Source organism: Aythya fuligula, chromosome 27 (assembly GCF_009819795.1).
Source record: "Aythya fuligula isolate bAytFul2 chromosome 27, bAytFul2.pri, whole genome shotgun sequence".
NCBI lineage: Eukaryota > Metazoa > Chordata > Aves > Anseriformes > Anatidae > Aythya > Aythya fuligula.
Genome location: NC_045585.1, coordinates 3,369,936 through 3,389,256, shown reverse-complemented (window position 1 = coordinate 3,389,256; position 19,321 = coordinate 3,369,936). Strand labels below are relative to the sequence as shown.

Below are 19,321 nucleotides of genomic sequence, written 5' to 3'. Positions count from 1 at the left end.
CCAAAAATGGCCCCGCACCCCAACGAGGACATCTCCCCCGTGCTGCCACCACCGCCTGTGCCTTCTCCCAAGGGTGCCACAGCCGAGAGCGCCACGGAAGGATGCCCGATGTGCCACCCAGGGGACGATGCCCCCCTCTCCTTTACAAGCCCCCAGGCACGGATCCGACCTTCCCGAGCCCCCCAAACGCTGGGGCAGCGGGCGGGAGGCGCGGAGCAGCGGCTTCGCCCCCGCTCCCCGGGGAGGTGGGGAGGGGGCCCGGCCGTGGGCAGCGGCAGGATGCGCTGTCCCTCCCCTGCACTTCCCAGCGAGCTCTTTACATAACTTCTGCTGCTTAGTCACAGCTTCGGCTCTTTTTTTTTTTTTTTTTCTTTTTTTTTTCTTTTTTTTTTTTCTCTTTTGGAGCGATTTTCTCAGCCGCATCAGAGCGCGAGTCATTTCGGCAAGGGAAGTCCCTTCCTTTCTTCCGTTCCCTTGGTAACTGCGCAAATTTGCCTTTCAAATGATTCATGACCGGGGTGCTGTAGGAGTTCCCTCCTCCAACACAACGCGCTCCCACACAGCCACACATGCCCGATTAATCACTGATCACAGCCCCTTCCGCCAGGTACACCCGGCGAGAGGCAGGATGCGACCCTCCCCTCCGCCCCGGCTGCTCGGGGGATGCGGATGAGAAGGCTGCGAGGGTTCCCAAATCTGGGGACATCCCGTGGGGTGTAGGGGAAGGGCCTCCATATGTGTCTAATGGGGTGGATGGGAAGATCCATGTGCATCTTGTGGGATATATGGGAAGCGCCTCCGTATACGTCTAATGGGATATATGGGAAGTGCATCCATGTGCGTCTCGTGGGATGCATGGGAAGTTCCTCCATATACGTCTGATGGGATATATGGGAAGTTTCTCCATGTGCATCTCATGTGCTGTATAGGAAGTGCCTCCACATGCATCTCATAGGATATATAGGAAGCCTCCATATACGTCTGATGAGCTATATGGGAAGTGCCTCCATGTGCATCTCATGGGATATAGGGGAAGTGCGCCCATGTGAATCTCATGGGACATAATAAGTGCCACCATATACATCTCATGGGATGTATATGATGTGCCTCTATATACGTCTAATGAGCTATATGGGAAGTGCCTCCGTATATGTCTAGTGGGATATATGGGAAGCACCTCCATATACATCTCATGGGATGTATGGGAAGGGCCTCCATATGTGTCTAATGGGATGGATGGGAAGGGCCTCCATATACGTTTAATGAGCTATATGGGAAGTGCATCCATATGCACCTCATGGGATGTATGGGAAGGGCCTCCATATACATCTGATCAACTATATGGGAAGTGTCTCCTTGTGAATCTCATGGGATATATGGGAAGTGCCTCCATATACATCTCATGGGATGTATAGGAAATGTCTCCACATACACCTAATGAGCTATATGGGAAGCTTCTCCACATGCATCTCATAGGAGGTAGAGGAAGTGCCACCTTATACATCATGGGCTATATAGGAAATTTCCATATACATCTAATAAGCCATATGGGAAGTGCCTCCACGTGCATCTCAGGGGCTATATGGGAAGCCTCCATCCATCCATCCATCACAGCCTCTACCCAGCGCCTCCACACCCCATTCACAGCCTATATAGGGTGTCCCCACACCCCGTGCACAGCCCACACGCGGTGTCCCCGTGCCCCTTCCCACCCTGTGCTCGCCGTGCCCCGGGCGGGCGGCAGGACGCGCGGTGCCCCGCGGGAATTCCCACGCGGGTGAAGCTGGAGCTTGGCCCCGGCTGGCTCCGAGTGCCTTGAACTTTTCCTTTGCGACAGCCTTGGCACAGCTTTATTTTTGACCTGATTTTTATTTTTTTTCTTCCCCCTCCCACTGCCTTAGACAAAACAAGCAGCAACGGAAAAGAGGCAGAAAAGTCCTTTTTTGGTGCTTTTTGGCAAGCGAGTTGCAACACGGCAGAGCGCGGATCCCTGGCGGCGCAGGTATCTGCACTCTGAGCTCGACTGGTGCTGCTCTGGGAGGAAAATCATCACGGTGCAAAGCACAAATGTCCCAAAAGGACACGATTTTGTCCCTTTTGTGAGCACCAGGATGCAGGGAGCATCTTGGTTGGGAAATGAGATCAATCCGCAAACTATCTCCGTGCCGTTTTGGTACGTTTTATCTGATTTATTCTCTCCTCGTTAAGAGGAGCTAATTAACAAACCATCGTTTAAATAAACAGCAGCACGAGTGTTTGTAACCCCGGCTTTATTGAGTTGTGACAAATTATTAGCCTTTGCATGTTAAATGAAATAGAAGCATCCAGGAAATCCTTAAATCCCGCCTGCAAGGAGATGATACCTGCTGTGAAAACGGAGGCTGATGAGCAGCTCCTGGGCAGGGCACCTCTATCAGGAGCACCTGGCATATACATATCCCACCAATAACCCCCAAAACCCCGTTTTGGGACATTTTTGCAGCAGCAAAAAAGGCACGGAGACCAAAGCACATCAGGCTCAGCGCCCCGGCGGGCGCGCATGAAGTTTTCTCTATTCGCCATCCCATTTTTGCTTCGCCCATGGAAGGCAGGAGCCTTCCTAAGTGCCAAAATCAGAATCCCTGCAAGCAGCTGGCTGCCTGCAGCGGCGGTGACAAGAACCTCGCTGTCGCCGTCACAGCCACCTCTCCCCTCGTGGATCCTTGGCAATATAATGAGAATAATCACCTAGCGCACGTCTGCACAGAGCCCGTCACCCCCGTGCTTTATTGCAGCGGGGGCTTGGGGATGGGGTGAGGGCAAGGACAGGCCGGGAACTAGAAGTTCTGGGGTACCCCTGCTTTCCCCTTCCCCCCTAGCCCCAAATGATTGCCACAAATTAAGATGTTTCCCTAAAAATGTCCCATCCTGGCGCAGCAGCGGGGTGATGGGGTTGGAGCTCCCCGAGGTGCCGCAGAGGCTTCGCGTCCCCCTTTGTGCTTCCCCTCCTGCTGCTTCCCAGCTTGGTGGCAGGTTTTTAGGGGGGGCTGGGTGTGTAATTATTTGGGGGCACTAATTACAAGGCAGGAGAGAATAAGCCCAAGCAGCAGCAATTGGAGAGTCCGGCCACTTGCTCAGGGGAGAAACCTGGAGGCTGCGAAGATGCACACCAAAAATGCACACTTGTGCAAACACATCTGTGCAAAGAGAAATGCTTGTGCAGACACACGTGCTCGTGCAAAGACACACTTGTGCAAAGACGTTTCTGCAAAGCCATGCTTGGGCAAAGGCGAGCTCTTGTGCAAATAGTCACACTTGTGCAAACAGGCGCTCGTGCGAGCACATTTGTGCAACGACGCGTGCTTGTGCAAACGTGTGCTCTTGTGCAAATATTCATGCTTGTGCAAAAAATAACGCTCGTGTAAGCACGTTTATGCAGAGATTCACACTTGTGCAAGCACACACATCTGTGCAAACACAAGCACTTGTGCAAACACGCATCCCCCCGCGGGCAGCCCTGCAGGGCTCTGGCCCGCGCCCTGCGCCGCGATTTTCCCCGACGCGACGGGAAGGCAGCACTTTGCCCTAATGGTGCCCGAGAAATTACCCAGATTAGCAGCTCCATTCTTCGGCGTTTCAGGCCAATCACGTTTTGGGGGTGTTTTTCCATCAGCACTAAGTTACTGCTGTCATATTGTTCCGGCGTGGCGGGCCCTAGGGCGGCATTGTGCCTTCCAGCCACTCACTGATCCTAATGCCATTGCCTACAGCCTGTGTTTAAAGGTAATGCAAACAGTTTGATCCGCAAAATACGTTTGATCTATAATTTCCAGACATAGTTCCCGAACTTTTATTTTACAACAATTAGCCAAAAAGCCCTTTTCGTGTGATATTTGCCGAGAGCCTGACAGTAGCGGCAATTAAACCCCATCTGTTTGCAGAGCATGAATAATAGCAGTTGACACTCAACTTCGGGTACCGCACACGGGAAGCCTGGTAAACACCCGACCTCGTCACGGAGACACGGGGCAGAGTCGGGACGGATCCTGCCCTCTGTGTTTGCACGGAGGGGGCTCAAGGGATCGCCGCCCTCTGTGATGATTTTGGCTGGGGTTTGCCCTTGCTGCATGCCCATAGAGCCCCCAGAAGCCTGAAGTGCGGAGAAAAATGACACCCTAACAGCCAGCTCCTTTTGTTTTTTTTTTTTCCTTTTTTTTTTTTTTTTTTCCTTTTTTTTTTTTCTCTCTCTCTTTTTTTTTTTTCCTCTCTCTCTCTCTTTTTTTTTTTTTTATTAATAAAGCTTTCATTAAAAGGCAGCGACAGAAACTCACACCGGGGGGAACCGAATATTCCAAGGAGCCAAGTCATCAATTAAAACAACATTTCTCTCTGTTCTTTTCCCTTTCAAACGCTCGGTTTAATCACCAAAAAGTAGACTATAAAGAGCCCCAGCAAGAGGGAACAATGCCGAGTCACTAACTATTACATCTGCGGCGCTGCTACAAAGCAGCAGCGGTTCCCACCGGCGCAGCAGGGACCGGCGAGCAAACGGCGCCTGCCAAACCTCAGGGATGGGCACCGGGATGCTCAGGGCCGGCGGAGGAGCCGGGATCAGGCCCTCCTCGTGTCGAGGTGGAGATTTAATTCTCCCCGTTCCCGCAGCTCCCAGGCACGCCGGTGCTCTGGCTTCTCCCGAAATGAGCATCCCTCCCGCTGGCAGCTCCCTGGGGCAGGTTTCCCACACCCACCACTGCCTGCAGGCAGGACTCGCATACCCAAAAGCTGATTTTTTTTTATATTTTTTTATTTTTTTCCCCCGCTACAACCCAAGCAGAAAGCTTCACCTTCCCTTACTAAATTTGCCTCCTCTCTCTGTGCCGCTCCGTGCGCCCTGATGGCTGCAGAAGTGTCCCCTGGTGGGCCCGTCCGGGGAAAGCTCTCCGTGGCATGGCAAACCCCAAATATTTGGGGTAAATGAGCTCGGCCCTGCATGCCAGGCGCTGTATGAACACAGCTTGGTGAGAAAAGTTTGCATCTGAGCTCTTGCATCGCTGTCCCTTTGGGTTGGGGACAGGGCTGGGGACAGGGATGGGAACCTCGCCAGGACGCGGGCACCCAGCCTGCCCGTCCCCCCACTCCTTCCCAGCCTCTCGTCATGCACAAATCCCTCAACTTTTAAGGTTAATAAAGCCCTTGTTTGCTTAAGATAGCACCTGTTTCTATGGTGACACTTGCAACCCAGAACCTGTTTATCAGCCAGCAAGGAGGAACGGTGACAAACGCAGGCGCAGGAGCAGGCACCCAGCCCCGCACAGAGCTGGTGACAATGATGGGACATCCAGGACCAAGGGCGCAGCGGTGACCCCACAACTGACCCCGTGATCCACACCCAGCATCATTTTCCCCTCCATGCAAAGCCAACCCAAGCACACGCAGCCGTAGGGCTGGATCCTGCCCATCACAGTGCCACGTGGCAGGGAGGAAAAGCGATGCAAAATGTTGGGCTGCGAGCGGTTTGCTCTCAAACCATTGGCACACGTCTCTTCCCTCTGACCCTACAGCCCTCTCCAAACTGCTCCATGCCTCAGTTTCCCCAAAACATCCCCAGGAGGACACGGGCGCGAGGGGTGGCGGAGGCTCCCCGCGGGTCCCGCTCGGCTCCAGCCTGGCGCAGGATCCCTCCCGGCTGGCAGAGCTGGTTTCCATAACGACTTTCTGCTACAAACATATTTTGATAAAAATAAAGTTAAAGCGGCGAGGCTGTGCCGGAGTACAAATTTGCTGCTCGCTCTCCCCCTCCCCGCTCCCCACGGAGGGGGAATAAGGCCGGGAAGCTTTCCTTTCCCAAGGGCAGGGTTTTCTTCCCTTCCCAAGGGCAGGGTTTTCTTCCTTTCCCAAGGGCAGGGATCTCTCCCTTCCCTCGTTTTCGCCACCGAAGACAAAATGGAAAGCCTTGTTTACTGGATTTCTCTGTGCGCCGGCTCCCACTCTGCCTAGCTACCTGATGCTCTACAGTATATACAGGATAATGTGATAAATTCATTTCCAATTCACTGCATTATCCTTTGAATATTTTAATGACTCATTGAATGGAGTAAAAAAAAAAAAAAAAAAAAAAAAAAAAGCTATTTCAAATGAACAATTATGCTGCATTAGAGTAAAGGCTGATTATATTTAAACACTGCTTGCATGGATAACGGGACATATCGACCTCCGCCTATAAGAGCTAATTTGGCTCTTATCTCTAAATAATTTTACACTGCAAATTACCATGAAAACCTAAAGGGCTTTAAAAACATTCATCAAAAGATATTATTCCACTTTGTAGCAACATTTTTATTTAAATTATTTTGAATGGGAGTGAAGGCATCTCTGGCGGCTGACAATCGGCGGAGCAGCGCCGCAGTCGCCGATAAGGAGCGGCGAGCGGTACCCAACGGGGATGGGAAGCTCCGGCCCTAAATCCACTTTAGGGACACAAATCCCAAGCTGTTCCCCACCCTTGGTGGCACGGCCGGGTAGGGCAGCGTGCACGGCACATGGTGCTCCCGCTCGCCTTTGCTCATGATATTAAATTGGGATTTTCCCAAGGGTCAATTTTGGCTCAGTGCCCTGCGCCCTGCCCACGAGGAAGGCGCTTTGGAGCGCTTTGAAGCACCAAAGGCACCGCAGTTCACCACGAGGAGCCACGTGGCCAAACACCAAAGGAGCTGGTGGCTTTGTGGGGACGCTCAGGGGTGGCTTTATGGGGACACGGTGTGGGTGGCGAGGTCCCTGGTGGCACCGCATGGCGCAAGGGGGGCAGATACGCAGGGGATGCGGAGGGATGCTTCGGTACCCAGGGCACGAGGAGGAAAATGATTGAACACTGGGGCTTGGGGCCAACAAAGATGTGACACCTGGTGATGGGAGAGCCGTTCCCATTCCCCAAAATCTCTTTTCTCTCCCCAAATCCACCCTTCTGCAGGAAGGGCTCCCTCCTTGTGGCCTGGCAAGGAGCTTTCTGTCCTCGCTACCCAAGCGCTGGGGAAAAAGCCACCTTCCTTCCATTTGTGTTGGTCTTAATCCCGCATCTTTGCTTAAAAGATCTTATGCTCCAAAAAGAAAAAAAAAAAAAGAAAAAAAAAAAGAAAAGAAAACCACAATAATTAGCAATAGCGAACGCCTCGGAAGGATCTGTGTACAGAAGGGAAAACAAGAGCTTGGGCTTTTTTTGCGTTTAGTAAATATTAAAATTAATGAGAGACTTTCAGGACCCTGTTGTTAGAAATGCAGAAGGGCTTCTGTGAAGGATTAAAAAAAAAAAAAACCCTATACACAAATCTCTGCAATTATTCTGAATGCTTTATATTTTTCAGCCAATTATGAAATTCATGGAAAGTATTAATATCTAATTTTAATTTGCTCAATATTCCCATTAACAATAAAAAGTCTAATTAAGGTATCTGTACAAAAAGCCCTTAGCAGTAATTTCAGAGAATAATAGCAGAGAATGACTAGATATTTCTTGTTAAATGCATGCTGCAAATTAATTGATATCTTAATTAGACTTTAGTACTAAGATTATTAGTTAGATTGATTCAGAGCTGAAACACCTCATCTTTTAAAAGACAAAAGCAAGCAGGAGAGGAACAAACTGATTTTCCAAAACCTCTCCGGAGGCGCAGCAGCGGCACACGGGGAGCTCACGGTCACGACCTTCCCGTCCCTGACCCATCGCGCTTTCCTCCCAACACGTGTTTGTGAAACCCAAGGGATAAACCCATGACATTTTCACCAAAATGGTTGTTTTACTCCCCTAAAAGAATGACAGCAAGCTCTCTGAAGCAGCTCGCTGTCTATGCAGATAGAACTGTCAGTGGGGAGTTTGCGAGGCGATTTTTTTTTTTTCCCAGCATTTCCTTAGAAAAGGGTAAAAAAAAAAATAAAAAAATAAGCAGCAGCAATATTTTTGGCCCAGCTTCGCTCTATATAGTCTCAGGAAGCGCTCCCCTACCTACACACCGAGCACGATTTACATTTCCCTTGCAAACGCTCCTCCTTTGGGATTTCACCCGCAGGCGCGCGCGCCCCGCCGGGAATCGCGCCCGCTGGGACAGCGCCACCAAACGCCACCTCCCGCTTGGGGACGTGGCCGGGGACACTCACGCGGATGTCGGCGAGCAGCCAGTGCCTCCAGAAGCGGTTCTTGGGGTTGGCTCTGCTGGGCGCATCGGGGTCCACCAGCACCAGCACATATTTCTTGCTCTGCAAGAGAAGGGAGAGCGTTTGGGCACGGCGCCTGGGACCACGGGGCACCCGTGGCGCATAAAGCATGGAACAACCCCAAAATCATCTAGGTTTTCACTCTTTCCCATGCATACATGCTTGTATTCATGCAAAATCTTGGATAATACAAGAAATAAGCATTGTGCATCATAGGGGGAATGCAAGGCATGCAGACATTCTCGGGACATCTTCCTCCCCGTGACCTAAATCTCTCCAAGGTGCTTGTGGAGGAAGAACAGCTTTATGGTGTCCCACCAAAAGGGCACCAAGGAAGATCCCCCCTGTGCACCAGGAGGAGATGCCAGGATATTTCCTGAAATGAATGCCCAGCTCCACTCATGGACGCCCTGGCCGCCCCGAGGGTGCCCAGCACCCAAGGGTGCCAGCAGCACGAGGACACAGGGATGGGATTTGGGTCCCTGCAGGATGGAGCTGGGTTTGAAGTGACCTCTGGAGGCTGTGGGTGGAAAACCTGCTGATCCCCGGGGATTTGGCAGGACCTCAGGCACCAGATTATCCTGCAAGCACCCAGATTAAGGGATCTCTATCCTAATGAGACCTCCAGGTGCATCTGTCAGCTCGCCAGCGGTGCCAAGCTCAGCTCCAGAGTGCCCCGGGGCTGCGATTTCAGGAGCCGCCGGGGGATTGAGCCATGCGGTTCCCATCCAAATTAACCGGAGCTCTGTGGCTAAATCCCCGTGTCGCTTGTGAAACCGGGCAGGGATTTTCACAGCAGGATTGCTGGGCCAGAGACAAGAGCTCTTACTCCATTTCACGAGCCCTGCTCTTGGTGCCATGGGTCTCCCCATGCCCGCAGAGCCCCCAAAGCCTCTTTGCAGCCCCCGGAGCCCTGCGTGGCTCAGCCCCTGCTACAAACACCAAGCAACACTTGTGCACCAAGAGCTGTTTTACCAGAAATCCATGGATTTCAACCCATTTAGCAAAGAGCTTGCAACAGTTGCAGAGAAAATCCCAGGCTGATGCAAGCGCCCTGCCCGAGAGCGAGGTGCCGACGGCGCCGTGCCTTGCTCCCAGCCCGGCTCAAACCATTTCATTCCCAGTGGGTTTGCATCGAGCATGCAGATGTGCACCCAAAAAAAGGGGCCACCCTAAGGGGGACGGGGCTGGGGACATAATGGCAGGGCTGCCACCTCCCTGCATGTGCTCTTGCAGCTGCACCGCCCAGAGCATCGCGGAGAAGCGGAAATCTTTCAGCGCCGGTGCCGAAAATGGGAAGGAGGAGGGAACAGGGAGGGAGAAGGAGGGGGGGGGGGAAGAAGCCCGACAACCCAAAAACCCCGCGCCGCAAGTGTGAAGGAATTTGAGCTCTAACTTTAGGGAGGGTACAGCGCCGAGCACGGCGCTTATGAATCTCTCGTTTCTCCTTCGGAGCCCAGCTGGTGGGAACAGAACGTGTAGTCATGGGACTGTCATCGTGTGCTGTCCAGGTTAACATGTAGCATTTCTATTACTATTAACAGACTTTCTGCTCCTCACTCCATCTGTTCTTCGAAATAATTGCAGTTGTACAGACCATGCCTTCGCTACAGGCAGGCTCTGGGGAGAGGATAGTGCTTTTATGCAAAAAAAAAAAAAAAAAAAAAAAATAAAAAAAAAAAAAAAGATTAAAAAAAAAAATGTTAAAAAATAACAGCAAACACGAGAATAGAGTGCAAGCGAAGTTAACAGCAGGCTCGCAATTTAGTACAGATTGTGGCCTAGAAAGGTGGCAGCGCACGCGGCGTGGGGCAGACCCCCGTGGGGACGGGCACCGGGTCGGTCCCGAGCCCGGCTCCCTCCGGGTGAGCCGAGACCCCGAGGATTTGGGGGATTTTCTTTTTTTGGATCACCTGCGGGATGGAGGCAGCGAAGCTCCCCCGTGACGCGCCGTGCGTGGTGGTGTGCCACCGAAAAATTGGAGGGGTTTGTGCGGGGCTGTTGCTTGCTCTGCTTCTCGCCTGTGCTCGCAGGGTGCCGGCGGGTTGAGCTTTAATTCCTCAATCCCTCCCCGACACGGGCTAACAGCATTAGCTGCTGCCAGGGCTCCGGGCAGGAGCTGGCCCAAGGTGACACCGGAGCTGCTCGGCGTCCCCGCTCCGAGGACTTTTGGGGAGGAGGGAAGTGGGTCCCCGTCCGAAAATCCCTCGCTCATCCAGCAGCAGGAAAAACGCATTTTTCTTATTTTTCTAATGAAAGAAAAAGCCATTTGGGGTCCTCACACCTGCACAGAGCTCCCCCAAAGAGCCCTCACCCCCCTGCTCGCCCTTCCCCTCCCAGCCCAGGCTGCCTCTCACACCCCTGGGTGCACCCCAGCTGCACGGGGCCACCCCCAAACCCCAAAAGGAGCCCAAATCACATCTCCACGCATCACCTTCCCCCTGCTAACCACTTCTAGAGGGGAAAAGCAGCGACGCACACGGTTATTGCTGCAGTTCTGCTTATCCACAGGTTGGGAAACTTGCTCGGAGCGGGCAGGGCTGCTGCAAGAGGCAGGGAGAGGGAAGCAGGCGGGCCAGAGGGGATTTGTGCGCCGAGATCGCGGGGAGCCGGGGCTGCACGGGAATTAAAGACTTATCCAAACGAGAGCAAACAGGGTGTTAAAGCGACACACATGTAGAGCGAGCAGTTTCCTTGGAAACGAGCGCACATGGAAGCGGCACACATGCAGACCCGGGCGGGCGGCAGCCTCTCCCCGGCAGCCGAAGCGGGGCCGCGGGGATTTGGGGTACGGGGCCCTGGGACGAGGGCACGAGGTGGGCTTTGTCCCCGCTGTGATGGGGAAGCTGGAGGTGCCCAGCTCGGCTGGCCCAGATCGTCTTCGAAATTCAGTCCCAAAAGGAAGGAGGCAAGGATGGGCAAAGCCCCAGCCCTGCTCCTTGCCCGGCGCATGTTTTTCGGCACGAGGAAAGGGTTTGGAAACCCCCCTTGAATTGGAAACCCCCCTCCTTGGCTTGGAAACCACCCCCTGCATCCTTCCCAGCTCCTCCATCCCTCCTGGGCCACATCCACCCCACGGCAGGCTTCCAGCACCCAGCCACACCAGGCTGTAGGGGACATTTCGCTGCGCCCTCACCTCTGCAACCAACCCATGGGGGCACGGAGCTGCCACTGCAGACACAAACCCCGGCACCGACACCTTAAAACTTCCCCTGCACTGCTTTAGCCCCGTTTTTTCTTGCTGCCACCCTCCTAGGAAGGATTTGGGGCTGCCTTTGAGCAGCCCCCAGCGCACGGGACGCGGTCCTGAGCACGCAGCGCCTGGCTGAGACCTCACCCCATGGCACGATGAGCAGGGGAGAGCTCGGTGTGAGCTCATTTTACACAACTACAGGACACCAAATGCAAATATACCCAAGGAGAGAGGCTCACGGGTGGGCAGGGAGCGGGACGGGGTGCCCGGCGTCCCCAAAAACATCGTCCTGGCTCTCCTGCACGGGATGGAGACCGCCTGTGCTGAGCGCAAGAGCCGGGGCGCTGCCGCTCCTCCTGCTAGGTGGAAGTGCTGCAAGCACCAGCTGAGATCTCAGAGTCAATCTGGGCTTTTTTCTTGGCTCGTCCCCAGTACTAAAAAGTTTCTATAACGGGCACGTAGTTAGCAATTCTGCTGCTGAGGCTTCGCCAAAGAGAAATTCTAGCTCCTTCTTCTGTGGCTAACGGCACCGGGAGGGGTGAGGCAGGCAAAAAATAAAATAAAATAAAATAAAATTGTTTGCAACCAAGTCGGTTGTTGTGACTTCGGGAAACGGAGCCGCAATTTTCGAGGTGGTTTTCACCTTCCTATTTTAAACCAGAGCCTCGCAGCCTTCAGTCCCCCCTCCCCTTCCCCTCATCTCCTCCTACAAAATAGGTCAGCAATATTAACCCTGCTCAGCAGGACTTGCCCAAGGGGACAAGCGGCACAATCTGAACGCTTGACCCAAGCATCTCGTCCCCCCCCCTGCACTGCCCAAGGGAACTTCATTGACTTTCTAACAGGCTGCCCCCCCCTGCAACGAGCCATGCAGCCAGGCTGCTCTCCCCCAGCTCCCCGGGGGCTAAGCCAGCCAAATATTTATGCAGCCTGATGTCCGAATAATAATGGATTAATCCGGGATCGTTACGGCGAGCCCGGTCGATCTGTTAGGTTTATTCCCAAACTGAGGCCTTGGGATGGTGTAAGAAACGGGGTTATTTGCTACGAAAGGAGAACATTTTGTTTTCCCACGTGGTGGAATAGACCCACAAAAGGGGTTTTAGGCTCTTGGTGTAAGGAAGCAAAAAGCAGGGTGACCTCCCAAGGGGTAAATATGGGTGGGCAGGATGTGCCCATGGCGGAGGCTGCATGCCTGGCACGTTTTGGGGTGGGATGGGAGCAGCAGGCTGTTCCTCCTCGCTCCGAGACCCCATTGCAGGGGTTTCCCCAAAACCGAGGTCCTCCCAAGTCACTGCCACCACCCGCATGGGATCAGGGGATGACCCCAAAGCGGGGACCCCTTGCTGACACCCAGGGAAGGGGGCATGGCAAGCCCACTGCTGCCCATTCTCCATCCAGGAATGGATACAATAAACAAAAAAAAAAGGGAAATTTTAATTCCCTGCAAAAAGAGAATTAAAAAAGCAAAGACCCCCCCCCAAGAACCAAAGCAGGCTGTGCCACGCATTCCCTCCGTGCGCCCTAGAGCTTGTGCTCCATCCCCGCCTTTCCCATAGCTATTTATTCCTCTTGGAGATGGGGACAGCTCTGGAGGCGAGCTAATGAGCACCGTGCTAACGAGCATCACGCTGCCGGCCCCAGGCCGGAGCCGGGACATCGGCCATCACACCGGGACCACGCTGGGTTTAACTGGGAAGCATGGCCAGTGCGAGGAGGAGGCGGCGGAGCGCAGCCGTCCAGCCCAATTACCGTCACGCACGGGGACACATGGGCTGGTGGCGTTTGACATTTGCTGCAAAATATTTTGATGCAAAATGGCACCTCCGTCACAAATTATTTTCCCAATCTTGGCTTGGGCTTCGGTGTGATTTTTTTTTTTGTTTGGTTGGTTGGTTTTGGGTTGTGGCTTGTTATTTTTTTTGTTGGTGGCGGTTTGTTTTTTTTATCTTTTTTGTGTGTGTGTGTGGTTTATTTTGCTGAGGAGGTGAAAGAAAAGCAGGATGGCATGGGGTGACTCTTGCAGATGAGCTCCATCACCTCCGTGCACGAGCAAAGAGCTCATGCCAAGAGTTGGCCAAAGCAACCAGCCTTATCCCCATCCCAGGAGACCCCATAAGAGCATTTTTCCCCTTTTCCCTGCATTTTTGAAAGGGTGCAAGGCCAGGATGGAGCCACAGCATCACCAGTCCCAGCCTGAGCACCACGGGGCTGCCCGGCGAGGCAGGGGTTACGGCGCTGGGAACTGCTGAACCTGGTGCCACCAGACACCTGGGAAAGCTGAAATGACTTTAAATGCCTAAACATTTTAAAACAAACCCTGGAACAATTCAGCTCCTAACTCCTGCCTGCTTTCTCTCGATCGCTCCCTCTCTCTCTCCCATTTTTACGGTTTCCAGAGCTGTTTTACGCCTCATTACCTGCACACTGTGAGTGATGTCTGTCGGTCCTAGAGCTGTAAATACCTTAAATCATGCTTCATTAAGAATATCTATGGTGCTATTAAAGAGCTATAATAGACAACGAGTTAACAGATGATTAAATATGAACTCCATTTGTGTCAGTCACCGGCGTGCAAGGAAGAGGCTTTAAGTTTTTTAAACTCGCTCTCATTATCTGCCGAAGCAGGGCTGGGGGATGCGCGGGCGCTGGCACGGGCGCGAGCATCCCCGCGGCGTGGATCGGTGGCTCGGAGGCGACGAGGCGCACAGCCCTTTGCTCGCCTCTTCCCCTGGACACAAACACATGCAACGGAGCAGGGCTCGGAGCTTTTGAAGGAAAAAAATATCGAAGAAGGGATGGAGGAGGAGGAGGATGGGCTGGGGAGGTCGATGGGGTACCCGTGGAGAGGATGGAGGTTAATGGGGTGGATCAGGATGCAAAGTGGGCTGAGCGCCGCTGTCGTTCCCAATAAAATAACACCACAACTGCGAAGGAACGGGGAAAAAAAAGCAAAAAAAAAGCACAAATTCAACAATAATTAATAGTAAAATCCCACGAGTGCACAAAATACTGGGGGAAATTAAATAATGAGCGCCGCGTTATTTTCCGGATTGATTTTTTTTTTTTTTTTTTGCTATAAAAATAGAGAGCCCTGCGCTCCGCCGGCTCCTCTCTTATTATTCCCCGACGCACCTCGACCCCTCGCAGCTCATCCTGACCCCGCTCGCTGCCACCACCGGCGTGCCCGTGGGGACCCCCGCCGCCCCCGGGGCTGTGTAGGGAGGCCGGGGGGTCCCGGGGGGCTGCGGGGGCCGATAATTGAATCTCGGCGCTTCCACGCGGCCGGAGCCTGCCTCGCCATTAAGCGAGCTGGAAATGCCATTTCCGACTCGTCCCCGGCTCCGAGGATGCCCGCAGCTCCTTATCATTTGCTGCCGTCCCCTCTGCTCCCTGCTGCCTGACCTCGCCTCCCCGCCGGCCCCGGGGTCAAGGAAGGAAATTAATCCTGGAGCCCCTTGGGAGCGGCGGCAGATTGCATGCGCTCCGCTCGCTCGCCGAACGCCGAAGGATGAAAGCACGTGGGGAGCTGCGGGTGCAGAGCCTCCAGCGTGCCCTTTCGCCTTTGGGAATCCACCCTGGGCATTTTTAATGGACTGCAAGGATCCGAAAACCCAGCCAGGGCCTTCCTCCCACCCCGGTGCACCATCACCACCTGTTGAGCGAAACCAAGACACCGCTTTGGCGAAATAATAACCCTCCCCACTACGCACACCGCTCTTGCCAGGAACAGGAGGGAGAAGATGCTCAGCTCAGAACTTCCCTCCCTAGTAAAATATTTAATAATAAACTCAGAAGAGAAGCCAACTGTCTCCCTTGGATGTGGTTTTCATTTGGAAGTTAATAGGATTTTTATTCCCATCCAAATCCCTTTTTTTTTTTTTTTTTTTTTCTCTCGCTAATGTATGTTTTGTTCTAATATATCCATCTTGTCATGCTAAATAAAACACAAATCCTACAGCCACAGCCCAACTGGGAGTGATGCACACCCGTGTTGGAAGGCATTTCTCTCCAGCACACGGACCCAAGCCGCTCTCCCAGCCCCGATCACTTTTCCTAATCAATCCCCCCTCAAAAAAAAAAAATACTTTAAATAACATTTTAAATCCGCCGAGCGAGGAAAGCGTCCACGTTAACGTGTTAATTTCCACGCTGCCTTGTTTCTTTGAAACCCCTGAAAAATGGGGAGCTTAAATGAATCCTATGAAAAGGAACAGTGCATCATTAACGCAGCCAGATCCGTATCACAGACTGCAGCAATTACCGGCCGGTGAAACACTGCAAGCTGTGAAGAGCTTTCATTACCAGGGGTTCTGCAGGTCGCTCACCTCTGTCCAATCTTACGCTAAAACAAGCATTTTCTGCACCGCAGATTCCAGCTTCATTTAAATCCGTAATTGCTTTGATTTCGCTACATATGGAGCGCGGGGACTTCATGACTGAGAAATCTATTAGGCAATAAGTTTGCTACTTTTCGGGGGCCGCAGCCGGCTCGCCTTGGCTCTGCCCGGGTGGGGGGACGGATGGGGAGCCTGATCCCCGCTGCTGCGTGCCCAGGTCACCGAGGGGCATGCAATCAGCGGGCCGGGATGCTCGCCAATAATCCCCTCTCACCTGCGGCCCCGCGTGGCAAATAGCACTTTTCTGAAGCCTGAACGAATATCTGGTGGTTTTGCATCATTTCTGAGGAGGGGGCGGCGATGCTCGTGCCGGAACAGGGCGCAATCCCCCCGGCACAGTTCGCCCTTATCCCACCTTGTCCTGCATGGAAACGCTTTGGGGAGGGGGATTTTTTCACCCCATTTCTATTCCAGGAGGAATGGGGGCTTCTCCCCATTCTCATTCCCTATTTTTTTTTTCAAATAAAATGCATTTTTAAGATTTGGGGGGGGGCATAGCCACCCCTGTGCACCCCCGGTTTAGGAGCAGGGCTTTACACACCCACCCAAACCCCAGGCGCACCCATGGGGTCGGCAGCCGGAGACAAAAGCCTGCTCTGCTCCACGCGGGTGCGTGCCCAGCCCCGCACGGCAGCGCCTTGCAGGAGCGCATTAAACGAAGCGATTAACGCCTGTCACGTGCGCCTCCTTCTCTCTTCCAGGCTCTCCCAGGGGAAAGAAGCTGCACGTGCAGAGGAAAGGTTTGTTTTGGTGGGGTTGCATTAGTTTAAAAAAAAAAAAACGTGTGGCACAAGGGTGAGGATTCATCCCCAAGCGCCCGGGCAGGGTTTGGAGATGGGTGCGGGCACCTTGTGGCTGTCCCCTTGCTCCCCGGGGCCAAATCCTGCTGCCAGTAACAACGCACGTTTCCTGCGTGGATCCGTCCATGCCCTGCTGCCTTTGAGCAACTGCTGATGGCCAACGTGGCCCAGCCCAAAGCCCCAAAACAACCCCAAATTCTGGCATCGTGCCGGTGCTGCTCCCTTTCCTGGTAGCACCCAGGGCGATGCCCGGCCAGCAGAGGATGCGGGTTTCGACACAGGGCAGGGGTGACACGGCCGGGAAGCTGGCAGCGATGATGCAAGCCAGTGGGGAAATTTGTAGGAAAAATGGGGTTAGGATGAAGCAGTTTGGGGTTTTTATTGCTTTTTGGCTGGGTAGATGGGAAGGGGAGGTTTGGGTGCTGCAGGTGAGAGCGAAACACAAAGGATGAGGTGCACCAGGATGGGATCGATGAGCACCCAAAACACTAAAGCCATCAATTTTGGGGGGTCACCGGTGTTGGGTGGGATGGAGAGCGCTCCCCCCACAGCCATGACCCTCCTTTAATTAATTTCCCTTGCTTTATTGCCCCCCTTGCTTTAATTACAACACAAATATTCGCTCATGCAACCATCGTGCACATGAATTGAAGCTGGTGGAGGGTGTCATTAGGTCTAATTTCTTCATTTCTTTTAGGGCACGTGAGGGAAAGAGAGAAGAGCGTTTCCTGCGCAGATTTCTGGTGATAAAACCTCGTTCCAAGGTGGGTTTCTTTGTGGTGCTTTTCTATTTTTTTTTTTTCCCTTTTAGTTCAATATACTGAAAGCAAAATTTTGCCTTCCAGCAGCTCATCTGGGGGTGAAATAATCCACTCAACATTAGATTATCAGCTCACGCGCATTTGCATTAGAATAGGACAGCAGAGCTCCTGGGATGGAGCGAGATCCACCCTGGGAGTTGGAGCTACAAAACACGCAAATTCAGCAAAAAAAAAAGGAAAAAAAAAAAAAAAAGAGCAGAATTATCCACCACTGCCCACCAGCAGTGCCAAAACACGATGCTCTCCCCAGGGCGTTCAGATCCCCGGTGTCCCCAAGGTCACCAAGCCTGAAGCCAATGGGTCAGGGGGCTGTGGAGGTGCCGGATCGGTGCCGGATTGGTTCAGGATCAATTCAGGATCAATGCAGGATCAATACAGGATCGGTGCAGCCCTTTGTTCCGCCCGGCCTGACGCTGCACCTTTCCCGCAGCTGTCAAAATGAAGCCGTCGCCCTGACGGCCGCCCGGGAGCCGTGTTACAAATGTGACGGTCCCCTTAGGCTACAGCGGGAGACATGGCCAAATTAATGAGGATGTGACAGAGTTTACGGGTCAGATTAGACTCCTCTCCCATGGCTCCGCTCGGCGCGAGGCTGAAAATTGACAGAGAAGAAGGGGAAGCGCGGGGCGAGGGACCGCGAGGGTTTTCGGGAGCGTGTGCGCTCACCAAAAGAGCAATCCTGTACTTGTCACAACCCATCAGGAGCTCGGCGGACGAGCGCGGCGCCCTCGGTCCCTCCGGTGGGAGAGGGGAAGGAAAGCCTCACCTCGCCACGGAGCCGAGCAGGCAGCGGGTCTCAAACAGAGCCTAGCAGCTCTCCGGCTTCACGTCCTCATTTAGAAAGGAAAAAAAAGCTTTTATTTTAATTGATTTTCCCCTTCCTTTGCCCGATCTGGAAAGCAAAATGCTTTGGGGCAGAGCAGAGACGTTTCCAGCTTGGAACAATTCGGCGAGGGGGCACCGTGCACGTGCCACAGCTGTAAGGATCCGCTCCACTTCTGCTCACTCGGTGTTTGCAAACACGCAGCAGCTGCCTAAAACACCGAGCACCCACGGTGCCAGCCCCAGTGAGAGGTGCTCAGGGCCTTTTGGAGACCATTAAAAATACCCAACAGCTGTGGCTGCTTCTAAAAGCACCCCTATATCATCCCCTATACGACCCTATAGCCTGTGCCCCAGCAGGGAGGCTGTGCCTGACCCTATATTTATACAGGAGGGCTGGGGGTTTTGGGGAGCATGGAAGGGGTTTATCGGAGGGCAGATCTCTGGGCTCGAACCCTTCGATCCGAAATCGAGCGAGAAGCAATCCCAAAGCAGCCCCTCGAGCCCAAACAGCAGCGAGTTTTTGGGAACCGGTCCAAGATCCGCAGCTTAGGCCCATCTCCAAATATCTCCCAACAAGTTTATTTATGGAAAATAAAATCAGTCCAAGACGTTCGTAGCTCAGGAATATTTAATGCTGTTTGGTGAGGGTGGATTTCTCGCGAGGAGGGAGCCCGGCTCCCCGGTGCCTGCAGCGCTGTGCCGGGGACCCGGCTGGCACGAACCCATAGATAGAAGCCCCAAACTGGTCGGGCTGGCTCAAAAGCCACTCTTTAATTTAGCTGATGCCAATCCTGCTTAATTAATTGGGGCTGGAGGCACAGAGATGGGCTGCCTGTTAACCCAAGCTGCAGAAATGCGCTTGGAGAAGGAGGAGCCCGGCGATGCTCGGGACTCCCGCAGAGGACAAAGGTTGAAGGGACGGATCCTGCCAGCCCCAACGACGCTCAGCAATGGAAATGCTGCCCCAAACAGCCCTATTGTGGCCCCGAGACAAGGGCAGGCCAGGCACAGCGGGGACAGGAGTCACGTTAATAGACACCTGCCACCTGATGGGGACGTTAATGCGTCCCCCTGCTCCCGCCGGACACGGGCGCACGA

General features: G+C 53.4%; 1 protein-coding gene across 1 annotated transcript in view; it reads right to left on the bottom strand.

Moving 5' to 3' along the window:
• The window catches only part of PEBP4 (phosphatidylethanolamine binding protein 4), a 55,542-nt gene that overhangs the window by 23,571 nt on the left and 12,650 nt on the right, over positions 1-19,321 (bottom strand). The window contains exon 3 of the mRNA XM_032203964.1: positions 8,128-8,226. Within this exon, the coding sequence (XP_032059855.1) occupies positions 8,128-8,226 (99 nt within the window). The remainder of the gene's footprint in view (positions 1-8,127; positions 8,227-19,321) is intronic.